At 41.6% G+C, this 26,353-nt stretch overlaps 1 protein-coding gene across 2 annotated transcripts in view; it reads left to right on the top strand.

The window, feature by feature from the left end:
- xxylt1 (xyloside xylosyltransferase 1) overlaps positions 1–26,353 on the top strand; it is a 199,171-nt gene that overhangs the window by 48,839 nt on the left and 123,979 nt on the right. For both annotated transcript variants that reach the window (XR_009507055.1, XM_059945426.1), the window contains exon 3: positions 18,982–19,114. Coding sequence is in view for 1 of the 2 variants with exons in the window: in XM_059945426.1 (XP_059801409.1) it covers positions 18,982–19,114 (133 nt within the window). In the remaining variant the exon portion in view is untranslated. The remainder of the gene's footprint in view (positions 1–18,981; positions 19,115–26,353) is intronic.

Raw genomic sequence — 26,353 nt, forward strand, 5'->3', positions numbered from 1 at the left:
GTGCAGACTAGGAGTTATGGAGAGAAGAGACTGAGCTGGAAAATCAGTGATGCTTGTGATAAATTATGGAATAGATTCAAATAGCCAGTTGATTGCTTACTGCTCTTAATTTTTATCACAGGCTCTTGATCCACTAGTTTCTAATTACCTAACTTGATAAAAATGCTGATGAACAGAATTAATGAATGAAATGAGCGCTGGAGGAAAAATTCAATTCACTGTTACCAATTTTTTGGCCTCTCGTGGCTCTGCTTCATGAGCAAGAGCAGTGATTGGATTTTGTCACCAGATGGTCCATGGAGGTGCACAGTACCATGTTGGTCATTGTTGGCCTAGAGGTCACTGTAGATCTGATTTTTATTTTTGTGCCTTTCTGATAATTCTAGACTGCAACAGAAGACATGAGCAATTTTTGGTCTTCATGATGTGGATGATGAATGTGGCCTTTGCAAGTCAACTTGACTTTGTTGCTGTTCCCATACCCCCACCCTCGGAGCCTGAAGATCAGGGAACAGAGCGAAAGGTTTTGGCAGGACAGGAGGTGCTTGTCTGCATAGTGCATGGTACTTAGAAGGCAGTTGTACTTGTGCCAAGGGTTAAGGTAGCCAACCCCCATAAGCTCTCGGCCAACTGGAGTTTCTGGGCATCAACTAGGACAACACGGCACAAATGATTGGCTGAAAAGCTAGTGAGAAAGCAAGCAGGCTATCACCTTGGGAAAGGGAGGCACGGAATGTGCCCATTGGTCACTTTGCTTGGTGTATAGGTATCCATGGAGGGGTAGCACCTCTGATGAAAGGGCTTGTTGTGTCCATTCTGGGACAGCTCACTCACTTTTTAACCCCACTGGACACTCTGCTCATAACTGTGGCTCCAAGTGGCTGTTTGCCTGTGACAGTGGCCACACCCCGGTACACCGTTTCAACGGGCAGTCTAAACCTGGTGAGGGTAGTCAGTGGGCCTCATACTCTGGTGCAGGGGTCGGCAACGTTTATCACTGAAAGAGCCAATATGGACCCATTTCCCATAGAAAAGAAAACACTGGGAGCCACAAAACCCGTTTGACATTTAAAATGAAATAACACTACATACAACGTTTTTTTTTTTGCCTTTACGCTATGTATAAATAAACTATAATGTGTTGCATTTATGAAATTGATGAACTCCTGCAGGGAAAACAAAATTACATTTCTGCATGCAACAAAAACATTTTGAACTCCGAAAAAAAGAAGGTTGAAGGTTACTCCATAGTTAGCCTACCTTCGATTGAAAAATTAAAAGAAAGCGCGCACTGGCGGGTGTCAGGCATTGGCAGTGGTGATGTATATTAATAGCGATAAAAAAACACGTTGTAGCGGTGTGCTACACGCAGTGCTAAAATAACACTCTGCAGTCAAAGATAACTTTATTCGAACTAAACAGCCTTGCTTTAAAGCCTCCCTCAACCCGTCCCCGTAGGCGCGGATGCTCCAAAAGACATGTACTCACAAGCCCCCGTAGGCTATCTCCCTTAGCCGGAATGTTGGCTAATTGTGAGCCGGTTCGGATGTGCCAGGAAATGGGGTCTCCACAACGTTTTATTTAGATTGTACAAGATCACCATAATCTTCAAATTTCGAATTACATTTCAAAAACTAACAAACCACGGGGAGCCGCAGCACAGAGATGAAAGAGTTGCATGCGGCTCCGGAGCCGCGGGTTGCCGACCCCTGCTCTGGTGAGATATAGACATGCCCATCCTAGCATGTGAAGCCAGTTCCGGTGGACTGGGCCAGTGAGATCCAATGGCCAAGAAGGTGGTTCTGCAGCACGTCATGGAAAGCGAAGGACATTTTAAGGCACAGATGAAGCCATGGTCATGCATTGCAACCAAGGAAGACCTCAGTTTATGACAACTATTCGTACTACTGGACCTGGACTTCCAAGGTTGAGAGAGCAAAACTGTACCTGTGCAATGGCTTTTCCACTTTAAAAGCTCTCCTGCACAGGTCTGCTGTTGTTTTTGGATGCAAAAGATAAACAACAAGGGTTTGTACTCTGACTCATGTTGGAACGTGTGAGGTAACATTTGGGAAACTGACAAAACACATGTTAGTTCATGCCTTTCAAGCTGGAGGACGCAGAGACACAATGACAGTTTTCACCAGTATCTTGGTAATTGAAGTCTTTGCTGTAATAAGTGTGGAGATGAAAACAGCACCTGTAATGACTGCAGTGTCTACAGGGCTTGAATGATGATCCCATAAATAGTAGATTCCATACTGTTTAGTTTGGTAGGCTTGCAGGCAATAGGCTATTAAACTGAAAAGTTAATGGTACACTGCCATCTGTTTCCAGTAGTCTTGGCATGAACATCTGTGTATTGTGCTGGAGATAAATATTTTGACATAGACTGCAGTGACCTAATTCCTGTGGCTCCTGCATCTGGGCTCTTGTATTTGATAATATTCCCGTGAAAACCACCCTGAATAACCTTGACTCCGAGTTCCAGACATCAAAGCTGATGTCTGCAATAGACAAATCAACTGATACGGAAGGCATGCTCTCTTGCGAGTAGTGGATGTGGTCCAATGCTTGTATTTTAACTACACTGGGCAGAGAGGAGCAAGTTAATGGTAAGGGCTGAGTTACAACTCAAAAGATGCATTATTTATGTAAAGGAATGAGTCCAGTGAGAAACTCATACACTTGAAGAGACAATCTTCCAGCCCTCAGAATCAAGTTTGTTATCACCTACGTATATCATGAAATTCATTGTTTCCTATACACTAAAAAATTGCTTTAAGTTGCAATAAGAAATATAAATAAGTAAATAGTGGATAACAGCAAAGTACTGTTCAAAGGTTCATGGACTTGAGTACAGGAGCAGGGAGGTTCTACTGCAGTTGTACAAGGCCTTGGTGAGACCGCACCTAGAATATTGTGTGCAGTTTTGGTCCCCTAATCTGAGGAAAGACATTCTTACCATAGAGGGAGTACAGAGAAGGTTCACCAGATTGATTCCTGGGATGGCAGGACTTTCATATGAAGAAAGACTGGATCAACTAGGCTTATACTCACTGGAATTTAGAAGATTGAGGGGGGATCTTTTTGAAATGTATAAAATTATAAAGGGATTGGACAGGGTAGATGCAGGAAGATTGTTTCCAATGTTGGGGAAGTCCAGAACGAGGGGTCACAGTTTAAGGATAAAGGAGAAGCCTTTTAGGACCGAGGTGAGGAAAAACTTCTTCACACAGAGAGTGGTGGATCTGTGGAATTCTCTGCCACAGGAAACAGTTGAGGCTGGTTCATTGGCTATATTTAAGAGGAAGTTAGATACGGCCCTTGTGGCTAAAGGGATCAGGGGATATGGAGAGAAAGCAGGTACAGGGTTCTGAGTTGGATGATCAGCCATGATCATACTGAATGGCGGTTCAGGCTCGAAGGGCCAAATGGCCTACTCCTGCACCTATTTTCTATATTTCTATGACTGTTCAGAAATATGATGGTGGATGGGAAGAAGCTGTTCCAACTATGTTCAGTGTGGATCTTCAGGCTCCTCCCTGATGCAGCAATGAGAAGAGGGCATGTCCTGAATGGTGAGGGTCCTTAGTTTGACCTTGTTGGTTGCAGTACACCAGGTGAGCTGTCCACTCACTCAATCTGGGTGTATTAATGTGTAGTGTTTTTCAAAAAAAATTAACAAGTATATGTCAGGTTTGAAATACATGAATGGTCTGCAGAAGATGTTAGTTTTGTAAAGATGGTGGAAGGAAATACAGGAGCAAGTGAACTGATCTTGTGGCTCTTGCATCTTGCTCTTGCAGAGGTCTCAAGAAGTAGCTTAACGAAGTGTCCTAAAAAAGTTTGCAATGGTTTTGTTGAATACTAAATTTTGCACAAAAGATTTTTTTTTAATTACTTGTTGGAATGGGTGTAGAATTTAAGAAGAACTGTAAAAACAAATACATTCTTCCCACTTGCTTGGACTTGCTTTTGGAGAAGTGTGGTCTGTGTCAGTTCTTCTAAGTTGGCCGCTTATGATTGAGGATGAATTACTTCCGAGGTGGGTGCCGACACCAACGTGATGCTTGTTGGTGATGTGCTGTACCCAGGTAATGAGTCCATTCTGTCTTTGCAGACATCTGTAAGTCAATTTTGTCCACAAGTTAGAAAATACCCAAAAGTCACCCGACATGGTTGCCATACCTCCACTCTACGGTAATGAATGACATAAAAACATAAAAGCACGCAAGAGTGGAAAGAAAGAAAAATGCTAATATTGGAAAGAAGGGGGAAGTAGTTCTGTCATTGATAGTAATTAACATATGTTAACAGGTTGCACTAATGAGCTTCATATTTTGGGAGCTTGCTCTATGTAGGGATGTTCCCAGTGCTTGTAACCCAGGGCCCAGGGATGGCCTGTACTGAGATGCCAGTGCTTTGAGGAGCCTGCTGTAGTAAATCCAGCTCTCAGCATTTATGAGATTATTGAAGCATGGTATAAATTTTGTAATGGGTCTTGAGTTTCATTTACCCTTTACCAGTCAGCTAGATGTATCTACTGTATGTGCTGAATTTTATTATCTATAACTTGCCTTTGAGTGAAAACTCCTGGGATGTGGAAAGTTCATGATATCCAGGATTATGTTATGAACTTTGTTTTAATGTGGTGTTAGGCACTGGGCAGGTTTTGGTAGATCCGATCAGAAAAATGTTGAGTGTAAGGTCCTTCATTTTATATGCTTCAAGAATGAATTAATAATGACTTTGATCTTGATTGCAAATGTGTCATTATTATGTCACTTCCATTTGTATAGTTATACTTAGTTGGTGGCCACTTGAAGTAAGTAAGTGAATTGTGTTGTTAGTGAAGTTAAAGTTGAGTAAGGGATTAAATGAAATGACTTTATCTTTTTAGCATTAACTACTGTGGCCAATATACAGTAAACCTTCATTAATCCGACTACCTGTAATCCGGTTCCTTTGATAATCCAGCACTGATTTCAAATTTCCTGGGCCACCATACCAATCTGCTGCACATTGTTTTGGTTGCACTAGATCTGTTCACGTGTTGATGCACTCTTGTAAGCACAGTTAGGCGATTTCTGCTTGTTTTCCTGTGTTTATTAATATCATTTGCATGAGGCATGGCGGCCCAGTACCTTCCCGTCTCACCCGCCTGCCAGCAGTCGTGCACTGCGCTCTGGCATCGCCCAGCCAGCCCAGAGGTCTTCTGCCTACGACCTCAGATAAGACATGGCGACCCGCTGTATTTAAGCATATTACTAAGTGGAGGGAGGAAAAGAAACTAATGAGGATTGCCTCAGTAACTGCGAGTGAAGAGGGAAGAGCCCAGCGCCGAAACCCCGGTTCTGATGCTTCACTCATTTTCCAAGATGATGTTGATGATCCTGACAACCCCACACTTGCAGACATGTAACTTTACCTGAAGGTATATTAAACGTTTCACTTTCGAAGTGGATGTACTCAACTGTTATGTATAAGTTAATTACTGGACATTTACCTGTACCCTGTATTTTATCTGTGCCTGTACAGTATATTACTTTATTAAAATTTCACTTGCTACTCATTTAATATTTCTGTTTCATTGTTATCTAACTTGTACTGGTTTACATGTTATTTTAAAGTTATAATGAGGCAGTTAGCTATTGCTTAACGTGATCCTTCTGTAATTCAGCATTTTCACTAATCCGGTACTCTGCAGGTCCCAATGGTGCCGGATTAGTGAAGGTCAACCTGTAGTATAAATCCAGGCTCATGTTGAAGTATTTTTACAGTTCGGCACAGAAGGACATTGGAGAAACAAATACTCATAACATCATAAAGCAGCAAGGGAGAAGACACCTCGCAAAAAGTAACTCTTATTAAGATGAATGCAGATGGTGCAGATTAATTGATTTTGTTTCCCCAGTGTGACCTTGGTTGAATTTATATAGTACTATGGCATGCTTCATCAGCATTGTTTGTTTATTTAGTGATACAGCGCAGAGTATGCCCTTCCAGTCCTTCGACCCACACCGCCTCAGCAAGCCCACAACCCTCATTTAACCCTAACCTGATCACAGGACAATTTACAATGATCAATTAACCATCTGGTGTGTCCTTGGACTATGGGAGGAAATCAGAGCACCTGGGGAAACTCCGGGTCATTTACTATTTTGTTCAGTGTTGACAAAACCAATAGAACTGAAGTACATTGAAAACAATGTACTTGTAGCTTTGCCACATTGAAAACAATGTACTCATTGTTTTGCACACTAATTCATTATTCATTTTGCTGCTGTTTTAAATAAAACAATTATGAAAGGTATCTTTGGGATTATGGAATTTTTGATTTCTATTGTATTCTAATATTTTATGCAAAATACATTGCATGACTTGAATTCATAGAATTTATCAAAATGAAACAAATTGTATTCAGCTATTTACAGAAAGTTTTTAAGATGTAATATATTAGATTACAATCAGAAGAACTTTGAAATAAATCAACAAAAAATGTGGGTGTCCATGAATACTGATGTGGCTCTGAAGGATTTGCATGTACCTTCCACTTAATATGGCATTTTGTAAGATGATTCTAAAGCTTGAGAACTGTAAAATCTCCATATCTAGTCAAACCACCTCTGAATTTTGAACATAGCTATCAGTTCTCCTATTATTCTTTGGCACAATTTTCTTTAAAATGTCAATGAGTCACATCTATGGAGGTAAACATTTCCTATGAAACTGGCTTCATTGGTATTGGGTTGATACCTGAAGTTAAAATTACTTTTGTGTTTCAGGATAACTTAAGTTATCTCTTCCAATCATCCCTTGTTGGAAAATAGTAGCACAATGCAAAAATAAAAATGCAAATGCTCAAAGTCTGAAATAAAAACAAAGCAAATGCTGGAAATGAAGGTCAGGAATATGTGAGAGATCAAATAAATGTTTTAGATTAATACTTTAATCGGAATTGAGGGGAAAATAGAAAACAAGCATGTTTAAAATAGCTGCCTTGCATTCCTGAATGAGTAGGTAGCAGTACCAGGCATAATCTTCCCACCTAGTAAATTCCCTCCCTTGTCCATGCATCAGATCAAAGAAGGGAAAAAGCAAAGGAGCAGAAGCAGGAATGAAATGGTCTTTGATCTGTCAAGGTAATTTCCCCCCACCCCCAGCATCCCACTTCCTCATCTCAGAACTAGGGAAATGAAGTGTGACTTAAGATGCTGGCTGCAGATTCATGGCCTGTGTTCATTCCACCATGAGATCTATGTGCTTCTGGCCCAGCTTTGCTGGTGTCTCTTTTCAGTAAGCAAGAGATCCTAAACTGCCCATTACAGCTTGCAGTAACTTTATTCCTGTTGATTTTGTGGATGCAGTTATCTCTTGCAAACCTGACATTAATCAGTCTTGATAAGCTAGCAGTATTGTACCCACACAGTGCAGTTAGAAAAGACGTTCCACAATGTAGACCTTTCGATAAACCTTTCAGCTAACCCTTTCATTGCCGGGTGGTGAGGAGCTGATTTGAAATGTCTGATGCCATTTTTCTTCTTGAACAGTGGGAATTCTTCTGACGTGTATTGTGGAACGTTGTTGCTCACAATTTGTTTTGGTAAGCCGTTTCTGGTGAAGGTGGTCATCAGGGCAGAGATGGTCTTTGTTGAGGTGGTTGACTTAATTGGTATAACCTCCAGCATCCACAGCAATCAGAAGCATTGAGTGCAGGAATGGTCCAACAAAGTCGATATGTATTCTTTGCCATGATGACGATAGCCCTCCCATGGGTGTAACAGTACCTGTGGGGGTACATTTTGAACTTTTTGCCATCCTGAACAGCTTTTGGCCAAGTCTTCAATCTGATTAATTATTCCTGCCCACTACATGTAGCTCTGGGCAAGACTCTTCATCTTGACTGTAATCAGGTGTCCTTTGTGCAGATTTTCTAACACTCTGGTGTGCAGTTTAGAAGGAACTGAACATTGTAAACAGGTAGTAGTCTTCACTGGGATTGACGATGATCACAAGGAGCTGGTGATCTGTCACTAGTTTAAACTTTTGTGTGTAGAGGTAGTGGTGAAACTTCCTTATTCTCCATACTAGATTAAGGTCCTCTCAGTTGATCTGTGCATAGTTGCATTCTGCACTTGTCAGTGATCTCGAAGCAAATACAATTGGGTGTTCAGCTTCATCTTACATAATGTGTGACAAACAGCACCAATGCCATAAGGGGATGCATCTCACGCCAGCCTAATGGGCAGGGGTGGGTCATAATGGGTGAGCAGTTCATCAGATGTTATTAGTCTCTTTGTTTCTGTGAATGCTTTTTCACTTCTTTCTGACCATTCCCAGTTTGCTCCTGTCTGTAACAGTGTGTTCAATGGATGCAGAACCTGAGAAATGTTTGGGAGAAACCAGTAGTAGTAGTTTACAAGGCCCAAGTATGACCTGAGTTGTGGCATATTTTCTGGTTTGGGGCTTATAGCACTGCTTCTCTTGTCAGTCATGAAGATATCATCAAGACAACTGTTTTCTAAACCGGATGGTACGAAGATTGGTGGAGGGGCAGGTTGTGTTGAGGAAACAGCTAAGATGCAGAAGGACTTAGATTAGGAGAATGGGCAAGAAAGTGGCAAATGAAATATAATGTTGGAAAATGCATGATGATGCACTTTGGTAGTAAAAATAAATGTGTGGACTAATTTCTAAACAGGAGAAAATCCAAAAATATGTGATGCAAAGGGACTTGGGAGTCCTTGTGCAGAACACCCTAAAGTTTAACTTGCAGGTTGAGTTGGTGGTGAGGAAGGCAAATGCAATGTTAGCATTCATTTCAAGAGGTCTGGAATACACGAGAAGGCATGTGATGCTGAGACTTTATAAGGCACTGGTGAGGCCTCACCTTGAGTATTGTGAACAGTTTTGGGCTCCTCATCGTAGAAGAGATGTGCTGGAATTGGAGAGGGTCCAGAGGAAGTTCACAAGGGTGATTCCAGGAATGAATGGATTATCATATTAGCATTTGATGGTTCTGGGCCTATACTCACTGGAATTTAGAAGGATGGCGGGTGGGGGGGGGGGGGGGGGAAATCTCATTGAAACCTTTTGAATGTTGAAAGACCTAGAGAGAGTAGATGTGGAAAGGATGTTTTCCCATGGTGGGAAAGTCGAGGACAAGAGGGCACAGCCTCAGGATAGAGGGATGTCCTTTCAAAACAGAGATGCAGAGAAATTTCTTTAGCCAAAGAGTGGTGAATTTGTGGAATTAGTTGCCACAAGCAGCTGGGGAGGCCAGGTCATTGGGTGTATTTAAGTCAGAGCTTGATAGGTTCTTGATTGGACATGGCATCAAAGGTTACGGGGAGAAGGCTGGGAACTGGAGTTGAGGAGGAGAGAAAAAAAAAATTATTGAATGGTGGAGCAGATTCAGTGAGCCAGATGGCCTAGTTCTGCTCCTATGTCTTATGGTGTTATTTTAACATTGTGATCCTGGGATATCTTGGAGCACTTGCTCCATTGCTCGTTGCCAAACTGCTGGAGCTGATGCGATGCCAAAGACGAGACAATTATATTGAAACAGTCCCTTGTGAGTGTTGATGTGAGGAACTTCTCAATCTCCATTTGCAGATAGGCTTGAGACAAGTCAATCTTTGAAAACCTCTTGCCAAAGGTTCTGTTCATGGCAGGGAATACTGAACGGTACACAGAACCAGGCTGACGCTTTCTCTTTCCCTTCTGCACCACAGACCCATGCTCAGTGCTTGTAACCTGGTTGTCGTGGCATTCTCCCGGCAGGTCATCCCCCAAAAAATATCCAAAACGATCCAAAATGAAGTGCTTCGAGCGATTGGTCAACCATAACCTACCGGTCAACCTCGACGCTTTGCAATTCGCCTACCGGAGCAACAGGTCAATGGCAGATGCCATCTCTCTGGCACTACGTTCTTCCTTAGAACACCTGGAGAATAAAGACGCATATGTAAGGCTCCTTTTCATCGACCACACCTTTGTCTTTAATACCATCATTCTAAATAAACTGATTCCTAAGCTCCGGACCCTGGGTCTTAGCACTCAGATCTGCAGCTGGATCTTCAACTTCCTCACAGACAGGACCCAGGCTGTAAAGATAGGGGACAAGCTCTCCTCTACAATCACTCTGAGCACCGGTGCCCCACAAGGCTGTGTACTCAGCCCCCTGCTGTACTCACTGTACACCCATGATTGTGTAGCCAAGTTTCCATCGAACTCAATATATAAGTTTGCTGATGACACCACATCGTAGGCCACATCTTGGGTAATGATGAGTCTGAGTACAGAGAGGAAATTAAGAACTTAGTTGCATGGTGTGAAGACAATAACCTATCCCTCAATGTCAGCAAGATGAAGGAATTGGTTGTTGACTTCAGAAGGAGTAGCAGACCGTATAACCCCATCTACATCTGTGGTGTGCAGGTGGAACAGATCAAGAGCTTTAAGTTCCTCAGGGTGAATATCACAAATGTCCTGACTTGGTCAAGCCAAGCAGAGTCCACTGCCAAGAAGGCCCACCAGTGCCTTTACTTCCTGAGAAAGCTAAAGAAATTTGGCCTGTCCCCTAAAACCCTCACTAATTTTTATAGGTGCACCAAAGAAAGCATTCTTCTAGGGTGCATCATAACCTGGTATGGAAGTTGTCCTGTCTGAGACCGAAAGAAGCTGCAGAAGATAGTGAACACAGCCCAGCACATCACACAAACCAATCTTCCATCCTTGGACTCACTTTACACCACACGCTGTCGGAGCAGTGCTGCCAGGTTAATCAAGGATAAATCCCACCCAGCCAACACACTTTTTGTCCCACTTCCCTCTGAGAGAAGGTTCAGGAGCATGAAGATACATACGGCCAGATTTGGGAACAGCTTCTTTCCAACTGTGATAAGACTGCTGAACAGATCCTGGCCCGGATCTGGGCCGTACCTTCCAAATATCCAGACCTGACTTGCACTACCTTACTTTCACTTTTCTATTTTCTAATTACGATTTATAATTTAAATTTTTATTATACTTACTTCGATTTGTACTTCAGGGAGCACAAAGCGCAGAAACAAATATCACTGTGATGATTGTATGCTCTGGTATTAATTGTTTGGTGACAATAAAGTACTTGTATTTGTAGGCAACACGAGTGAATCTGCAGATGCTGGAAATATAAAAAAAACACAAAATGCTGGCAGAACTCAGCAGCTGAGTTCTGCCAGCATTTTGTGTTTTTTATTTGTATTTGTACTTGTTTTTGATGGGAATGGCCACAGGGGTGCTCTGCTCTAACTTCCTATTTCAATTTCTCCTGACAGTCCCCCAGCTACTCACCTCCTGCAACTTGGGGTGACTACTTCCCTGTAACTCTGATCAATTATCTCCTCACTCTCCTGTACAAGCTGAAGGTCATCCCGTTGCTGCTCCAGATCCCTAACAATGTCTTCAAGGAGCTGCAGCTGGATGCACTTCATGCAGATGTAGTTTCCCGAGAGACTCTGGGTCTCCTAGTTCTCCAAGTCAAGTCAAGTCACTTTTATTGTCATTTTGACCATAACTGCTGGTACAGTACACAGTAAAAATGAGACTGTCTTTCAGGACCATGGTGTTACATGACACTGTACACAAACTAGACTGAACTACATAAAAAAAAACAACACAGAGAGAAAAAAACAACTACACTAGACTACAGACCTACCCAGGACTGCATAAAGTGCACAAGACAGGGCAGGCATTACAATAATAATAAACAGGACAATAGGGCAGTAAGTTGGTGTCAGTCCAGGCTTCAGGTATTGAGGAGTCTGATAGCTTGGGGGAAGAAACTGTTACATAGTCTGGCCGTGAGAGCCCGAATGTTTTGGTGCCGTTTACCAGACGGCAGGAGGGAGAAGAGATTGTATGAGGGGTGCGTGGGGTCCTTCATAATGCTGTTTGCTTTGTGGATGCAGCGTGTAGTGTAAAAGTCCGTAATGGCAGGAAGAGAAACCCTGATGATCTTCTCAGCTGACCTCACTATACGCTGCAGGGTCTTGTGATCTGAGATGGTGCAATTTCCAAACCAGGCAGTGATGCAGCTGCTCAGGATGCTCTCAGTACAACCCCTGTAGAATGTGATGAGGATGGGGGGTGGGAGATGGACTTTCCTCAGCCCACGCAGAAAGTAGAGACGCTGCTGGGCTTTCTTTGCTATGGAGCTGGTGTTGAGGGACCAGGTGAGATTCTCCGCCAGGTGAACACCAAGAAATTTGGTGCTCTTAATGATCTCTACCGAGGAGCCGTCAATGTTCAGCGGGGAGTGGTCGCTCCAACATCTGACATGAAGACCACATCATAGCCATTTAAATGGTACAATAGGAGGGAAAAAAAAGATGAAAAGGAAGCCTTAACAGATGCTTTACACAGAGCTGAAGCCTCTTTTGAACCATTGCACGAGGGAGATGGCCCTAACTGATGTATTCACATTGCAGCGACAGTGAGAGAGAACAATGTAGACAACAGCACATGCATGGACAACAGATCGATATGTAGTGCTCAGTGGAGGGGTCATTGCTCTAAAAGAAAAAGATCCATACATTACACCAATGATTATAATGGAGCTGCCAAAATGTCTTTGTTTTAGTCAGGTCTTATGTTGTCAATGAAAAACGAACTGTTTAAAGGTCTATTATTAAGATATTTTATTGATTTTTACTGAACTTTGCACCTAGAAAACACCTAAACAAGAGAACAACTATAGCTCATCTTTCTAAATGGCATTTTAATTGAGGAAAATTTTTCAAGGTGCATCACAGAAGAATTATCAAACATAGTCAAAGTACAGCAAGTTGAGGTAAAATTAGCATAGCTAACTAAGAATCTGGTGAAAGATTTAAGGACTATCTTCCAGAGAAAAAGTGAAGTAAAGACGTGGAAAGGACTGGTTGGAGAAAAGGGAAGACTTTGGGGCTTCCAGTGAAAAAGTGAAGTAAAGACGTGGAAAGGACTGGTTGGAGAAAAGGGAAGACTTTGGGGCTTCCAGTGAAAAAGGAAGGAGCAGGATGACTCCTGGATCTTTTTTGTGGTTCATCGGTCTTTTAGAGGTAGATTATTCATTTTGCCGTTAGGTGGATAAGGATTATTGTAGGGGAAATGCATTAAAGTCTTATAATGGAGTTGACAAGAAGACATGTTTTAATCAGGATTTGCGTGCCCTGTGGGAAATGAGCAGTTTAAAACATTTTTTACTCTAAGATTAAACATTTAAGCTGAGTTGGCAGGGAAAGGGGGCTCTGCATAGTTGTTCAGAAGTGCGATAACCCAGAGGGCAGAGAAGAAAAGAACATGGGTGATGGAACATTACAGCCTAGGAACCGGCCCTTCTGTCCATGATGCGTCAAACTAATTAAACTAATTACACTAGTCCTCGAGCCTGGAAGTGGTCTATATCCTCCATTCTCTGGATATTATTGTGCCTATCCAAGAGCCTCTTTAAAAAACCTCAATCATATCTGCCTTCAACACCATCCCTGGCAATGCATTCCAGGCACCCACCATTCCGTTTGCACGTCTCCTCCGGACTTTCCCCCTCTAAAGTGCATGCCCTCTGGTATTAGAAATTTCAATCCCAGGAAAAAAGATACCACCTACCTTATTTTTTATGTGTGTCGGTTTTGATTTCCAGCATCTGCAGACTTTCTTGTGTTTACCATCTATCTATACCTCTTAAAATGTTATAAACTTATAAAGAACAAATGCATAAGTGTAGATATGGTGTGTGCTCAGTGTATGTTACAGACCAATTTCTATTCCTGGGACTTTCTGAAGAGAAATGTAATTATCATGCCACTCACACAGGGCCCAGATGGTGCTATGTTGTTTTGGCCAACTCATCACCACAAGATGTCTTTCACAAGCCAATAGAAAAAACCATGGGTGGTTGTCAGATAATGAGCAAAAGCTTACTATTCATCACTGAATGAAAAATCCAGGATATTTAGTCACAATAGTAGCCAGAGTGTGTGATATAAATTCCAATGGTAAAGAGAAAAGGCATGTAAAAAGAGCAATGTTACGATAGTCAAGGGGGATTTCGATAGGCAAGTAGTTGGGGATTATCAGGTTGGTGTTGGATCCAAAGACAGGGAATGCCTACAAGATGGTTTTTCAGAGTATTTTGTTGTTGAGTCCACTAGGAGAAAGTCAGTTCTGGATTGGGTGTTTTGTAAGGTACCAGATTTGATTAGGGAGTTTGATGTCAAGGAACCTGAAAGAGTCAATGATTTTAATGTGATAGAATTCACCTTGCAATTTGAGAGGGAGAAGATGTGTCACTATTACAGTGGAGTAAAGGGAGTTACAAATGCACGAGAGAGGAGCTGGCCGAAATTGACTGGAAGAGGACGTTAGCAGAGACGACGGCAGAAGAGCAATGACTAGAGTTTCTGGGAGCAACTCGGAAGGTACAGGGTCGATACATGCCAAAGGTGAAGAGGTATTCTAAACAGAGGATGAGGCAATCATGGCTGACAAGAGAAGTCAAAGACAGCATAAAAGTAAGAGAGAGCACATAATCTTGCAAAAATTAGTGGGAAGCTTTTGAAAGCCAACAGTAGGCAACTAAAAAAACCATATGAAGGTAAGTTAGCCAATACTTTAAAAGAGGATACCTAAAGGTTTTTCAGATGTATTGTATAAAGAGTAAAAGGGAGATGAGAGTGGATATTGGACTGCTGGAAAATTACACTGGAGGTGTAATGTGGGACTGAGAAATGGTAGACAAACTGAATAAATATTTTGCATCAGTCTTCACTGTGAAAGACGATAGTCGTATGCCTGAATTTCAAGACTGTCGGGCGAGTAGAAGTGAGTGGAATTACTATTAGTAGGGAGAAGGTGCTTGGAAGCTGAAAGGTGTGAAGGTAGATAATCACCTGGATGAGATAGACTACACTCCAGGGTTCTGAAAGAGTAGCGGAAAAGATTGTAGAGGCATTAGTGAAGACCACTAGAACACATGAGTGGCGCTTGATGTCGCAGGGACTGTACTCACTGAAGTTTAGAAGAATGGGGGAATCCCTGAAACCTACTGGATTTTGAAAGGCCTAGATGGAGTGGATGTGGAGAGGATGTTTTCCGTTGTAAGTGAGTAGAGGACCAGAGGGCACAGCCTCAGAATAGAGGGATATCCATTTAGGAAAGAGATGAGAAGAAAGTTCTTTAGCCAGAAGATGGTGGATCTGTGGAATTCATTGCCATGGACAGCTGTGGACACCAACCTCATTGACTTTATTTAAAGCAGAGGCTGATTGGTTCTTGGTTAGTCAGGGTATCAAAAGTTATGGAGGGGAGGGAGGAGAATGAGGTTGAGGGATAATAAATCAGCCTCCTCATCACCATCTGAAATTCTGCCAACAATGGTTGTGTCACTGCCAAAAAACAATCCAATACGCAACAAAAAAGAACAAATTGCACAACTGGCAAAAAGTGAGCGAACAGCAGATAGAATATCAAACATTAAAGCAGGAGTATTCAGTTTATTTCCGTTCAGTGCCACACTGCTAGCCAGTACAGGCTGCAGGGCCATTCTTGCCAAGGTGCCCCAGTCCGCATCATCGAGAAAGGGACAGAGTACACTGAGGCAACTTTCTGTTTGTAGTGGGTCCTGCTTTGCACTGCCCCTGGGATACGCTGTCTCATTCGGCCCTGCAGAGCTGATGTACTGTTAGAATGACAATGAAGATTTTGAATCTTGTGGTGCACTGCACGTCCTCTGCCTACACCTGTCTTTGAACAACAAAGATTCTAATCTTTCCCTGGCTCAGTTGCTCTGTGCTACAAAGATTGTCTTTGTTCATGGTTCAAAGGAAGACCTAATCTTTGAAATGAAGGTGCCAGCTTGTAATCATCTTCCGAGTGATGGAAGACCAGCTTGTCTGAGTGATTCAGACGGAGGTAGATACATCAAAGTACTTAGTTTGCTTGCCCACAGATCTTCTGTTTCATATAGATTCTGTTCTCTTGGCCTAAAATTTCTTGGGATGCCCGTTCTTCTGGACGTTAGTCTTGGCCATGCTGATGGTGGGTTGATAAGCTCCATTGAGGCAGACTTCACCCACTGTGATCCAACCCAGGTCCAGTCGTTGGGCAGAAGGTGTGTCGTGCTGACCATTGCGCTGTTCACATACCTTATGTGCACGGATGGTGTCTCTGGCTGTCAAAAGGCTGCTTCTCAAAATGTTTCTTTGATCTTTTTGACACTGGTTGAATTTTTGCTCAAAGTCAACAATATCTTAGGAAACAAGATTGAATGTCTATGTGGATATGTGGCATACCCAGCTGATCTGTATGACAAAATGAACATTCTAAATATGAAACTGCGTGGTGAGAATTTCAATTTAATCCAGACAAAATGCGCTGTGCCCAATTTTTATCAGGAAATTGGAAATGTATAAGCAAAACAGTGGGAGAAGAAAGTTCTCACAGTTTCTTCGTGGAAAATATGGCACTCTCTTTTACTGCTTACTGCTTCCACCTGCAGTCACTGAAGAAGGATTTTCATAATTTGAACTATCTGGAAATTCTGGCAGGGAAACTAACCCATTTCTTTGCAGGGTAGAAGAACAGGAAGAGAGATTGCAAGAAGAAATTATCATTATTCAGAATGATGAAGAAGCAGAAATGCTTTTCAAAAAGGTTGTCTTTTGTGGTATGTGGCTATACTGTCATATGAAGTTTCCCGGTCTTTGGAGAAGAGCCAAACTGCTTTTCATTGCATTTCCATCCTCATACCTTGTTGAAAAAGGGTTCAGGGCAGTGAACCACATACTCACAATAAACAGAAACCTCATGGACATTGTTACACTGGGGACTTAAGGAATTTGCTTCTAAACTTGAACCAAATATTTCAACTCTTGCTTAAAAAAAACCCATCAAGCTCAACGATCACATTGATGTCGAAGCTGCTGTACAGTGCACAGGCACTGTGTAAACTAGGTTTAAAGACAAATTTAAAGCAGAATCATTTTTCTCATGTTGGCATATGGTAGAAATGTTTTTACACTTTGGGGTGCCGGAAATTATATTGTGTTTTAGAGGGGTATTGGGCTAAAAAAGGTTGGGAAACATTGCCTCAACTGATCAAGATTCCCTGTACTTTACAAGTAACCTTCTCTATCAACAACATCTCCTAATTTTGTGGCATCCACAATCTTATTGATTAAGTCTTGTGTATTTGCATCCAAATCTTTTATACAAGTGTAACCCTCTCACCATGGCATGTAACAAACTTGGCTCATTAGCCAACTCTGCTAGCAGCCACGTGACTCGGCAGGGAGAAGGCCACCTTCCATAATCAACACACGTCTGGGGTCAGTACGATTCAGGTTCAACCACACAAGAGCACTGGAATGTTCCGATGAGAGAATGAAAATTGTGAATGCTGTGTAAATAGGGCACCATGTAAAGTTATCGTTCACCACGAAGTAACAGATGGTACGCCAGCAAACAATTACAGTGGAAGTATATTTACCAGTATTTCAACTTGAACAAACAGTTTACAGAAAAAGAAGAGAAAAAGAGGCCCATTACAGTTGAAGCAGTCTAATTGTGCACATAAGCATTGGAGCTCGTTTCTGTACCAGTTGGGTGTATCACTGTACTCATGGCACTTAACTCCCATCACCAGTCACAGATCGAATTTCCCTTGAAGAATTTCATGAACAAACTGGCTAACTCAGAAGTATTGGCACTCCTTCCTTGAAACCATTTGTCTGCACAAAACATTACTAGCAATAGGGTCTCTTCTTCGGGTGGGGTCCTCTAAGTGTCTTTCCATGTGCTCTTCTCCACACCTCCTCGTAAAAGACCCCCAAACCAGACTAGTGTCAGTCAGAAATCTGATCCTGCCCAGCTCTCTCGAACTTCCACAGCATCCTACTGGGCAAAATGTTACAATACATTACCAAGACAAGCCCAATTGGCTGACACAACATTCCTATGTTGGGCAAACAGCTCCTTACCTTTGTGGAAGCCAAACTCTAGTCTATGAAGCTTAACTAACAGGACACACTGCATTTGCAGAAAAACTACTAAAAATACCTTACAGCATAGCAGTAGAAATACAACAAAACATGTTCTTAACCAGGGCAATACACAAGTCATGGATCGCAAAGGTCCCCCAACACCATCCCAGCAGTCTCTGTTTCAAGACACAACCTTCAAACACTACCCCCCCAACTCCCTACCTCTGAGTCAATGTTCAATGCAGACTCAACAGACGTTGGCTGGATTGGAGCATTTCAGTTATATGGAGGGACTGGATAAGCAAGGTTTGTTTTTTTTTAACTGGAGGGAAGAGGCTGTGGATAATCTGAGAGAGGGTATATAAAATTATGATGGGAATATATTGTATAGTAAATGTAAAATTGTTGTCCCTTGTGGAGGTGATTGAGCTATAAGGTTGAAAAATTTAAGATTTTAGGTAGCTGGAATCTGGAATGTTCTACCTGAAGAGGTGATGGAGGTAGATACGCTCCTAACATTTAAGAAGCATGTTAACTACAACTTCAATACCAAGGCATAGAAGGCTACAAAGCTAATATTTGTAATTTGGTTCAGTGTAAATAGGACATGCTGGGGTAAAGATGGATCTGTTTCTGTGCCGTTTGACCTCACCTCTGACTAGATATTTACTAGTTCATTGCTATGTGAACACAATAAAAAGAAAATAAACAGCACCTTCTAAAAGATTTATTAGCTTTAATAGTGTCGCTCTACCGTGGCCACCCCATGGTAAGTTTGAATGAAGCTTACTTTAATTCTTGCTAAGTTCTCCATGTTTCTTCCATCGATGTCTTTGGTCGTGTACGCAGATTGACATTTGATATTATCCGAGACGTTTTGGTGCCTTTTGATGAATAAAGGATGTCATGCATCCTGTCTATTCCCAGTGACCTACACGTGCCCTGAAGTTTTTTTCCTCCTTTTGTTTTGCAGAGATGACGCATATTGTGCAGCTGGACCTGGACTTGAAGTACATGTCTAACATCAGGGACCTGTTTGAAGAGTTTGACAAGTTCCAGTCGGGCGCTGTAATAGGTATTGCCAGAGAAATGCAGCCTGTTTACAGGTACTCATATAATTGCTGGGTCCTCCAAACTTCGCCACAAGCTAAAGTGAAGTCTGAGGGCTGAAGAATTGATATCTTTAGCAAGGTCCTGATTGCCATTTTTGGATGACTTAAGGATGAATACTTTAGATTTAAAGATGAATTAAATATTTCTTGAATCTATTTTATTTTGGAAAGTTCGTTTTTGCCAGAGGGCAACATGGCTTTCGTTTTAGACTCTTCGCCCCCTCGAACCACCCCCTAACTGTTTTTCATTAGGGTTTAGTTGATGAAAAGCCAAGATCTGCCCTATAACAATATATGTCTATATAAAAATGACCCCATTTTGTACGATTGTTATGGAAAAAGGTTAAAAAAATTATAAATTCAAATATTTGAGTGATCTCTCATATTTAACAATCCTTCTCTAATTTTGACTTTAAGATTCTTTAAAATTCTTCTGCGGTTTAAGAAACCACCAGTACTTGTTGACTCTCTTTTAAGGGCATAAATCAATGGAAACAAATTGGATGAATAATTTCAAACAAAATTAACAAATCATTTCTATGAAAGGAATTTGTAACTTCTCCCAAGGGCAAGGTGAGGGAGGTATTGTGATTTTGGCAAAAGCTTAGATCAGATCTGTTACCATAGCAACCCAGTGATGGAATACAATGCGTTGGCAGTAATGTGAATCTGATGCAGTTGTTTTGAAGAGCTTTAGTTAAAATGAAATGAGCAGAGGGAAATGTGGAGACTGTACTTCATTTATAGGTTATGGAATAATGGGGGTAGAATGAAAAATTTCATTACCATCTTCCGAGCCATTGTTGACATGATAGGTTGCAGTAAATGTGCTGTAATGTAATATAGAATGTATTCTGCAAAGTAGCTAATTTTCTGTGCTATTTATATTCAGAACCTCATAATAAAGCTGAGTGTATTTTCATGTTTCAGACTTTCAGTAGCCAGATGAAGGACAGGCCCATGAGAGTTGTGGAAATGCGTGAACTTAATGCATAATACTGGTCGCATCTTCCACATATTTCTTTCTTGTTGTCAGACTTGTTTGGGTTTATTGGACTAGCTCCCAGACACAGAGGATGTTTTCTATGGTACTTCATTTGGAAAGATTCAGCAGGCTTTTTAAGTGGACTGGCTTTCTTTTGGAGATAGCTATCTTAGTCATTTCACTGAGCTGATCTGGCTGTGTGACTAAATTATAGGCTTCCAAGTCATTTAAGGTTACTCCTAATTGTATAGCATGTTCTAGTAGAATATGACTTGCAAAATCAGGCTCCATTAAAGCAGCAAAATAATTCAGAAATCTAACTTAAGTATGGTTAGATTTGAAAATCCAAGTTATTTGTTGTCAATGTTAAAAGGGGGGGGGGGCTGCAATTCAGTTTTGAAACAAAGAGAGCAATTTCTGTTGAGAAGAATGATCTCTGTGTCATCGAGTGCTGCTGGTGCGAGAATAACAAACAACCTGTTTGCAATCAGTAATTGTGTCCAATATTTGCCGTTCTTCTGTATTTGTCAGCAAAGTTCAGTCAATATTGCAGGGTTATGATGACTTTAGTGAATATTGTTAGCCTTCACTTTTGTACAGCAAATTCACGAATTTTACCATTGCAAGATACCTAGAGGAATTACTTCACAGTCAGAAATCGTACTGAAAGTTTTCCTGTTACTTCTGAAAGTATCATAGGAAACTGGAATTTTAACATCGGCTATATTTAAACGCTGCTCTGGTTTACTTTTTTCCTAAGCTGATATCTTAAAAGTGAAATCCTTTTGATATGTATTGATTATTTAGACTCATGGGTTCTTAAACTTCATTCAAAGCTGTTTTTGAATGTCTTTCCATAGGATAATGCTGGATTTTAAATACTGAAATTCTTCAACAGTGCTAGTGAGGCTAAACAATATTTGATGGCTGTCAGATGATTTGAAAATGATATGTATCAACCTCCATTAGTAAATTCAATAAATAAAGTCTAGTAATCCTACACTTTAGAGATTTTGTTGGTGTCAGACTGGAGATCTTCTGGACCATTGTGTTAATTTTCATTTCTATTGTATGCTGGACAGTAGCATGACAAAATTTCCACTGAATTGGACAGGTTTGTAATAAGCATGGGAAATGGTAGTTTGAAGGGAGTCGGGGGGTAAAAAGGACCGTGTTGAGTTTAAAGAGCGTATGGGGAGCTATATCCTTGTAGGTTTAAAAGGAGTGCAGGAAAAGATGTACCAGTGAATTGAAAAGAGTGTGGGAAACAGAACCTGATGAGTCAGGACTTCTGAACAATTGGATACTGGGTTATTGGAGGTTTCTGTATGGATAATAATTTGGTAAATTTCCACAGGATTCTAAATTCATATAAAGAGACAGAATCATTGGGCTTGCTCTGAGCTTCTTCACCCATACACAGGAGTAGGTTGGTGTGAAGTTGCTAAGATCAAATTAACTTGATCATCCAGTATATTTACAGCCATTTTACAAGAGAAGAAATTTGTGTATATCATATCAATAAAATGGCGCTGATTGGGAAAAACATATTTTGCTCGAGGGAGAAGTTGAGGTCAAGATCCCCTTTGGAATTAAAAAGGCAGAATGGATCTATCACGGTTCTGGGGATATTTTGTAAACCAGCAGGTGGTGAGAGGGAACAAAGGATAACTATGTTCAGAACTTCCTTCATCAGAAAGTTTTCCATCCAATAAGGAAGAAGGCCTATCTGTATTTGAAGTAAAGGAGGGATTATTTTAGTAGGATGAGAGGAATTTGGTCACAGTGAAGTGGAATCAACAATTGGCAGGTTAAATTTTTATGTAACAATGTTAGATATTTTAAGCCCTGTCTAGGTAGATGCCACATATGCAAAAGGTACGGAGATGAAGGCTGGAGTTTCCCATACAACAAAGGAGAAAGGAATTTGATCTAACATAAGAGGCACGTCAGATAAATAATTCAAGTGAGAACCAGGCTGAGTGCAAGATAAGAAGAGAGATTAAAAAGAAACAAACAGAGAATTTGGTAATAGAATGTTAATTCCCATGAAAAGGTACTGAAAACTCTTTCATTGGCATGCAAATCAAAAGTGTTTTGTAAAGGGAACAAAGCCAGTTAGTGAACGAAGTATAATCTGTACAAAGGGAGTAGCCATGACTTGAATATTTATAGATACATGTAAACCTTTATCAAAGAAGGAGGTGCTGGCGAAATCTTAGCAAGGGCGGAGCTGGTGAGGGTAATGCAGGAAATTCAAATTAATAAAAAAGAATGTGTTTTGTTTAAACATATCACCTGCTTCAGATGGAGCACTACAGCACAAAAACAGATCCTTCAGCCCATCTAGTCCACTCCAACCTGATCTTCTGCCTAGCCCCATCTACCTGCACCCAGATAATACTTCCCCATTCAAATACTACCCAGACTCCTCTTTAGTGTTACTATTGAATTATCTACCACTTCTTCTAGCAGTTTGTTCCACACTTGTACCTACTCTCCTCAGATACTCCTTAAATATTTTACCTTTTGCCCCAAACCTTTAGTTCTGCTCTCACCCAACCTAAAAGAAAAAGCATGCTTGCGTTCACCCTATCTAGACATTCATCATTTTGTATACCTCTGTAAGATCTCCTCTCATTCCCCTGTGCTTCAGGGATTAAAGTACTAACCTAGAGTCATAGAACACTACAGCACAGAAACAAGCCCTTCGGCCCATCTAGTCTGTTTTGAACCATTAACCTGCCTAGCCCCATTGACCTGCACCCATACCATACCCCACTATGCCCCCTCACTCATGTACCCAGCCAAATCTCTCCCCACGTCCACCACTTTCACTGGCAACTCATTCTGCAATCTCTCACCACCCTCTGAGTGAAGAAATTCTCCCAGGTTTTTGCACTTGCCTTCCATTGGGTCCAAGAGAACACCTTGTCAGGCCCTAGGGATTTATCTACCCTAATTTGCCTCATGATAGCAAACACTCCTTTGTAATCTGTATCGGGCCCACAACCTTGCTGCTGTATTGCCTCACTTCTATAGACTCTGTGTCCATCTCCGAAGTAAATACAGATGCAAAAAAACCATGTAAGATCACCCCCATCTCTTTTCAGCTCCATGACTGGATTACCACTCTGATCTTCCAGAGGGTCAATTATGCAGCTTGTTATCCTTTCACTCTTACTATATCCATAAAAGCCCTTAAGATTCTCCTTCATAAGAATCCTGGAGAAAAACCTGCTAGCCTTTGCCAGAAAGTTTAAACTGCAGAAGTTGATTTTTCAGCAGGACAATGACCCAAAGCACACTGCCAGAGCAGCCATGGGGTAGTGTCAGATGACGAGAATTGGTGAACCTTGAGTGGCCCAGTCAGAGTCCTGACCTTAACCTGATTGAACATCTCTGGCAGGACCTCAAGACAGTTGTCCATCACTGCTAGCCAACCTGACACAGCTTGGACAAATCTTGCTCCATCACATTGTGCAAAGCTAACAGAGACTTATAAAATGACTACTGGCTGTAATAGGTGTGAGAGATGGCTCAACTGAGTACTGAGCAAAGGAAGGTGAACACGTTTGAAGTGTTGACATTTCAGTCTTTGAATATTTAGATTTTCACCCTTTTCAATTGTCCCTGGTTTTGGGGAAAAATCTGTGAAAAAAGGAGCATGAGATTCACAAATAAAAGTTCTCAATTAAATTGATCAGAATCCCTGGTGGTAATACTCATTTATGTGAACAAAAGGTCAGGGAGCTAAATTCTTTTACAAGGCAAAGAATAATATAACCCGATTAATGTGGTCATGCCTTTCTTATTCCACAATTCTACCCATAAACCCTCACTAGACAAACCCTCCTGTCTGTCTAGATCAGGGGTGTCAAACTCATTTTAGGTCACGGGTCGGATTGGGCAAAATGCAGCTTCATGCGGGCCGAATCAGTCGGGCGCGTGCGAACGCAGCTTTCATTGCCTCCATTTTTTCAGCCTGTTCTCATGTGTCTCAGTCTTTGCTATAACTACAAAGTGTTTCACTTTACAAATTCCGTTTCTTATGAAGAAGACTGCTGAGCAAGCATTATTTTTATGATTGGTATTAACTTACAATCATAGGCTTCATATCGCTGGGCCATTAATAATTAAAATAATAGATCTATCTAAAATGATCTCGCGGGCCAGATATAATTGTACGCCGGGCCGGATATGGCCCGCGGGCCTTGAGTTTGACACCTATGGTCTAGATGGAGCAATGCTGTGACGTTTTCCCTGGTTAATAATGCCATCCCTCCCCCTTTTCATCCCTCTCACTCTATTACGTCTAAATCAACGGAATTCCAGAACACCGAGCTGCTAGTCCTGCCCCTCCTGCAACCAAGTCTCAATGATGGCTTCAACGTCATAATTCATGTGCATATCCATGTCCTCAGCTCATCCACCTTTCCTGCAATATTCCTCGCATTGAAATATCCGTGGCCCAGAACATTAGCCTCATCACACTCAACCATTTGATTCCTGACCCTGTATGTAGGCTGAACAACATCTTTCTCCACAACCTTTCCATAATCTGCTCGGGCACTCTGGTTCCCATCCTCCTGCAACTCTAGTTTCAATTAACCTATTCAACTTTTCCCTGTAACTTGGGTCCCAGCAGCATCCTTGAAGGTGCCAGAAGATGGAGAATAGCAAATGGGTGACCCTTGTTCAAAACAGATTGCACGGCATCTGCAACCCAGTCAGTTAATCCTCAGGGATGGGAAGCTTTCTGAAATGATTGGGGAAATAGAGTATCAGCAGCTGGTAAAGTTTGAGTTAATAAGAGAGCCAGCTGCAGCAGCTATTATGGCAAGCTATGTTTGTCTGACCTGAGTCTTGGATAAAGTATTGGCAAAGGTTAATGAAGGGAATGCAATAGAAGTCAATTAGAGATTTTCAGAAGGATTTGACAAAAGCCCACATTCATGACCAGAGAATAAAAGTGTCAGTGGAGGCTTAGATTAAAAAAAATACTGGCTTAAGGGGAGGAAGCACTGATGATCTTTTTTCAGTTTCGGGGTTGTGGCTGTACCAGCAGTTTCTCTGGGTGATGTTTATATGCTCGGATGTGGTGTGAGGTAAAATTCCAAAATTTGCCAGGAAAATATTAATGGACTGCAAGTGGATATTAACTACTGGAGCCGGGGAGGCCAGACATGCCAACCTGATAGCTGGTCAAGAGATGGGGACATACTCCAGGCAGGCCTCTTGGCCTGTGCTGCCAGGCAAGCATCCTCCAGGAAAGCCCTTTAGCTTTCCCCATTTCCAGACTCCAGAAGCTTGAGCATCTGCTCATTCTCCCCACGCATGGTTACGAAAGCTTCCTTCTTTGTGCTGAAATCCATGGGCTCCACTTGAATTCTGACAGCCAACCACTCACAATGCAGCTTGCCATTCTGGTGGGAGTAAATTGGCAATCTTCCCACCCTGCCGAAACACAGCAACTAAGCCTATTTAGAGTCTGGAGTCACTTGCCGTTGGACTGCCCTGTTCAAATGGCTGGATGGTGTGTGGGAGACAGAGCTCCTATATGGGAATAATAGTATCTGGTTGAACTCATTGGTCGTTTTCAGACCAAGCATTTTTGTCACTTCACTTTGGAATGTGGATTATATGATGGCAGGAGGTAAATAAGGTCAATCACATAAGGGGTGGCACATCCAGAGGTATTGGTTATGATGCTTGTTGAAAAGGATTCTGAGAAGAAAACACTCTGACGTTTACACTTCCTGTATATTCTAAACAAATTAAAAGTTCTCAGTAGTGTGTGTAATGACTTGCAGAACCAAGCTGTCATAAATCCATAGCACCAAATAATTGACCCTTCTGGTTTAAATTCCCAATGAAAAATCACAGCTGCTCTGGAAAATAGGCGCTAAATAATGCTGAACCTATAATAAATAACAGGCTTGAAATCCACAGTGTATGGGAAGGAAGTTTAAAAAGTTAACTGAAGAAATTGTATGTGGTTGCGATGGTGAGTCAAATGGGGATGTGGGGAGAAGCTGAATATAATAGAATGGATGTTAATGGCCAGTCACTCGTGACATGGGAAGAGGTGGAGTTGGTTGGAGAGGAAGGCTAGTTAATGGAATGACTCATGAAATGAGGAGATGAAACCTGCTTAGTCAATATAAACCACAATTAATATAAAATATCTTGTCACTTTTACCTTGACGACTTGATTACCTCCAAGAAAGGTTTTATTGGACCATTCT

Source organism: Hypanus sabinus, chromosome 2, assembly GCF_030144855.1.
Source record: "Hypanus sabinus isolate sHypSab1 chromosome 2, sHypSab1.hap1, whole genome shotgun sequence".
NCBI classification, from domain to species: Eukaryota; Metazoa; Chordata; class Chondrichthyes; order Myliobatiformes; family Dasyatidae; genus Hypanus; species Hypanus sabinus.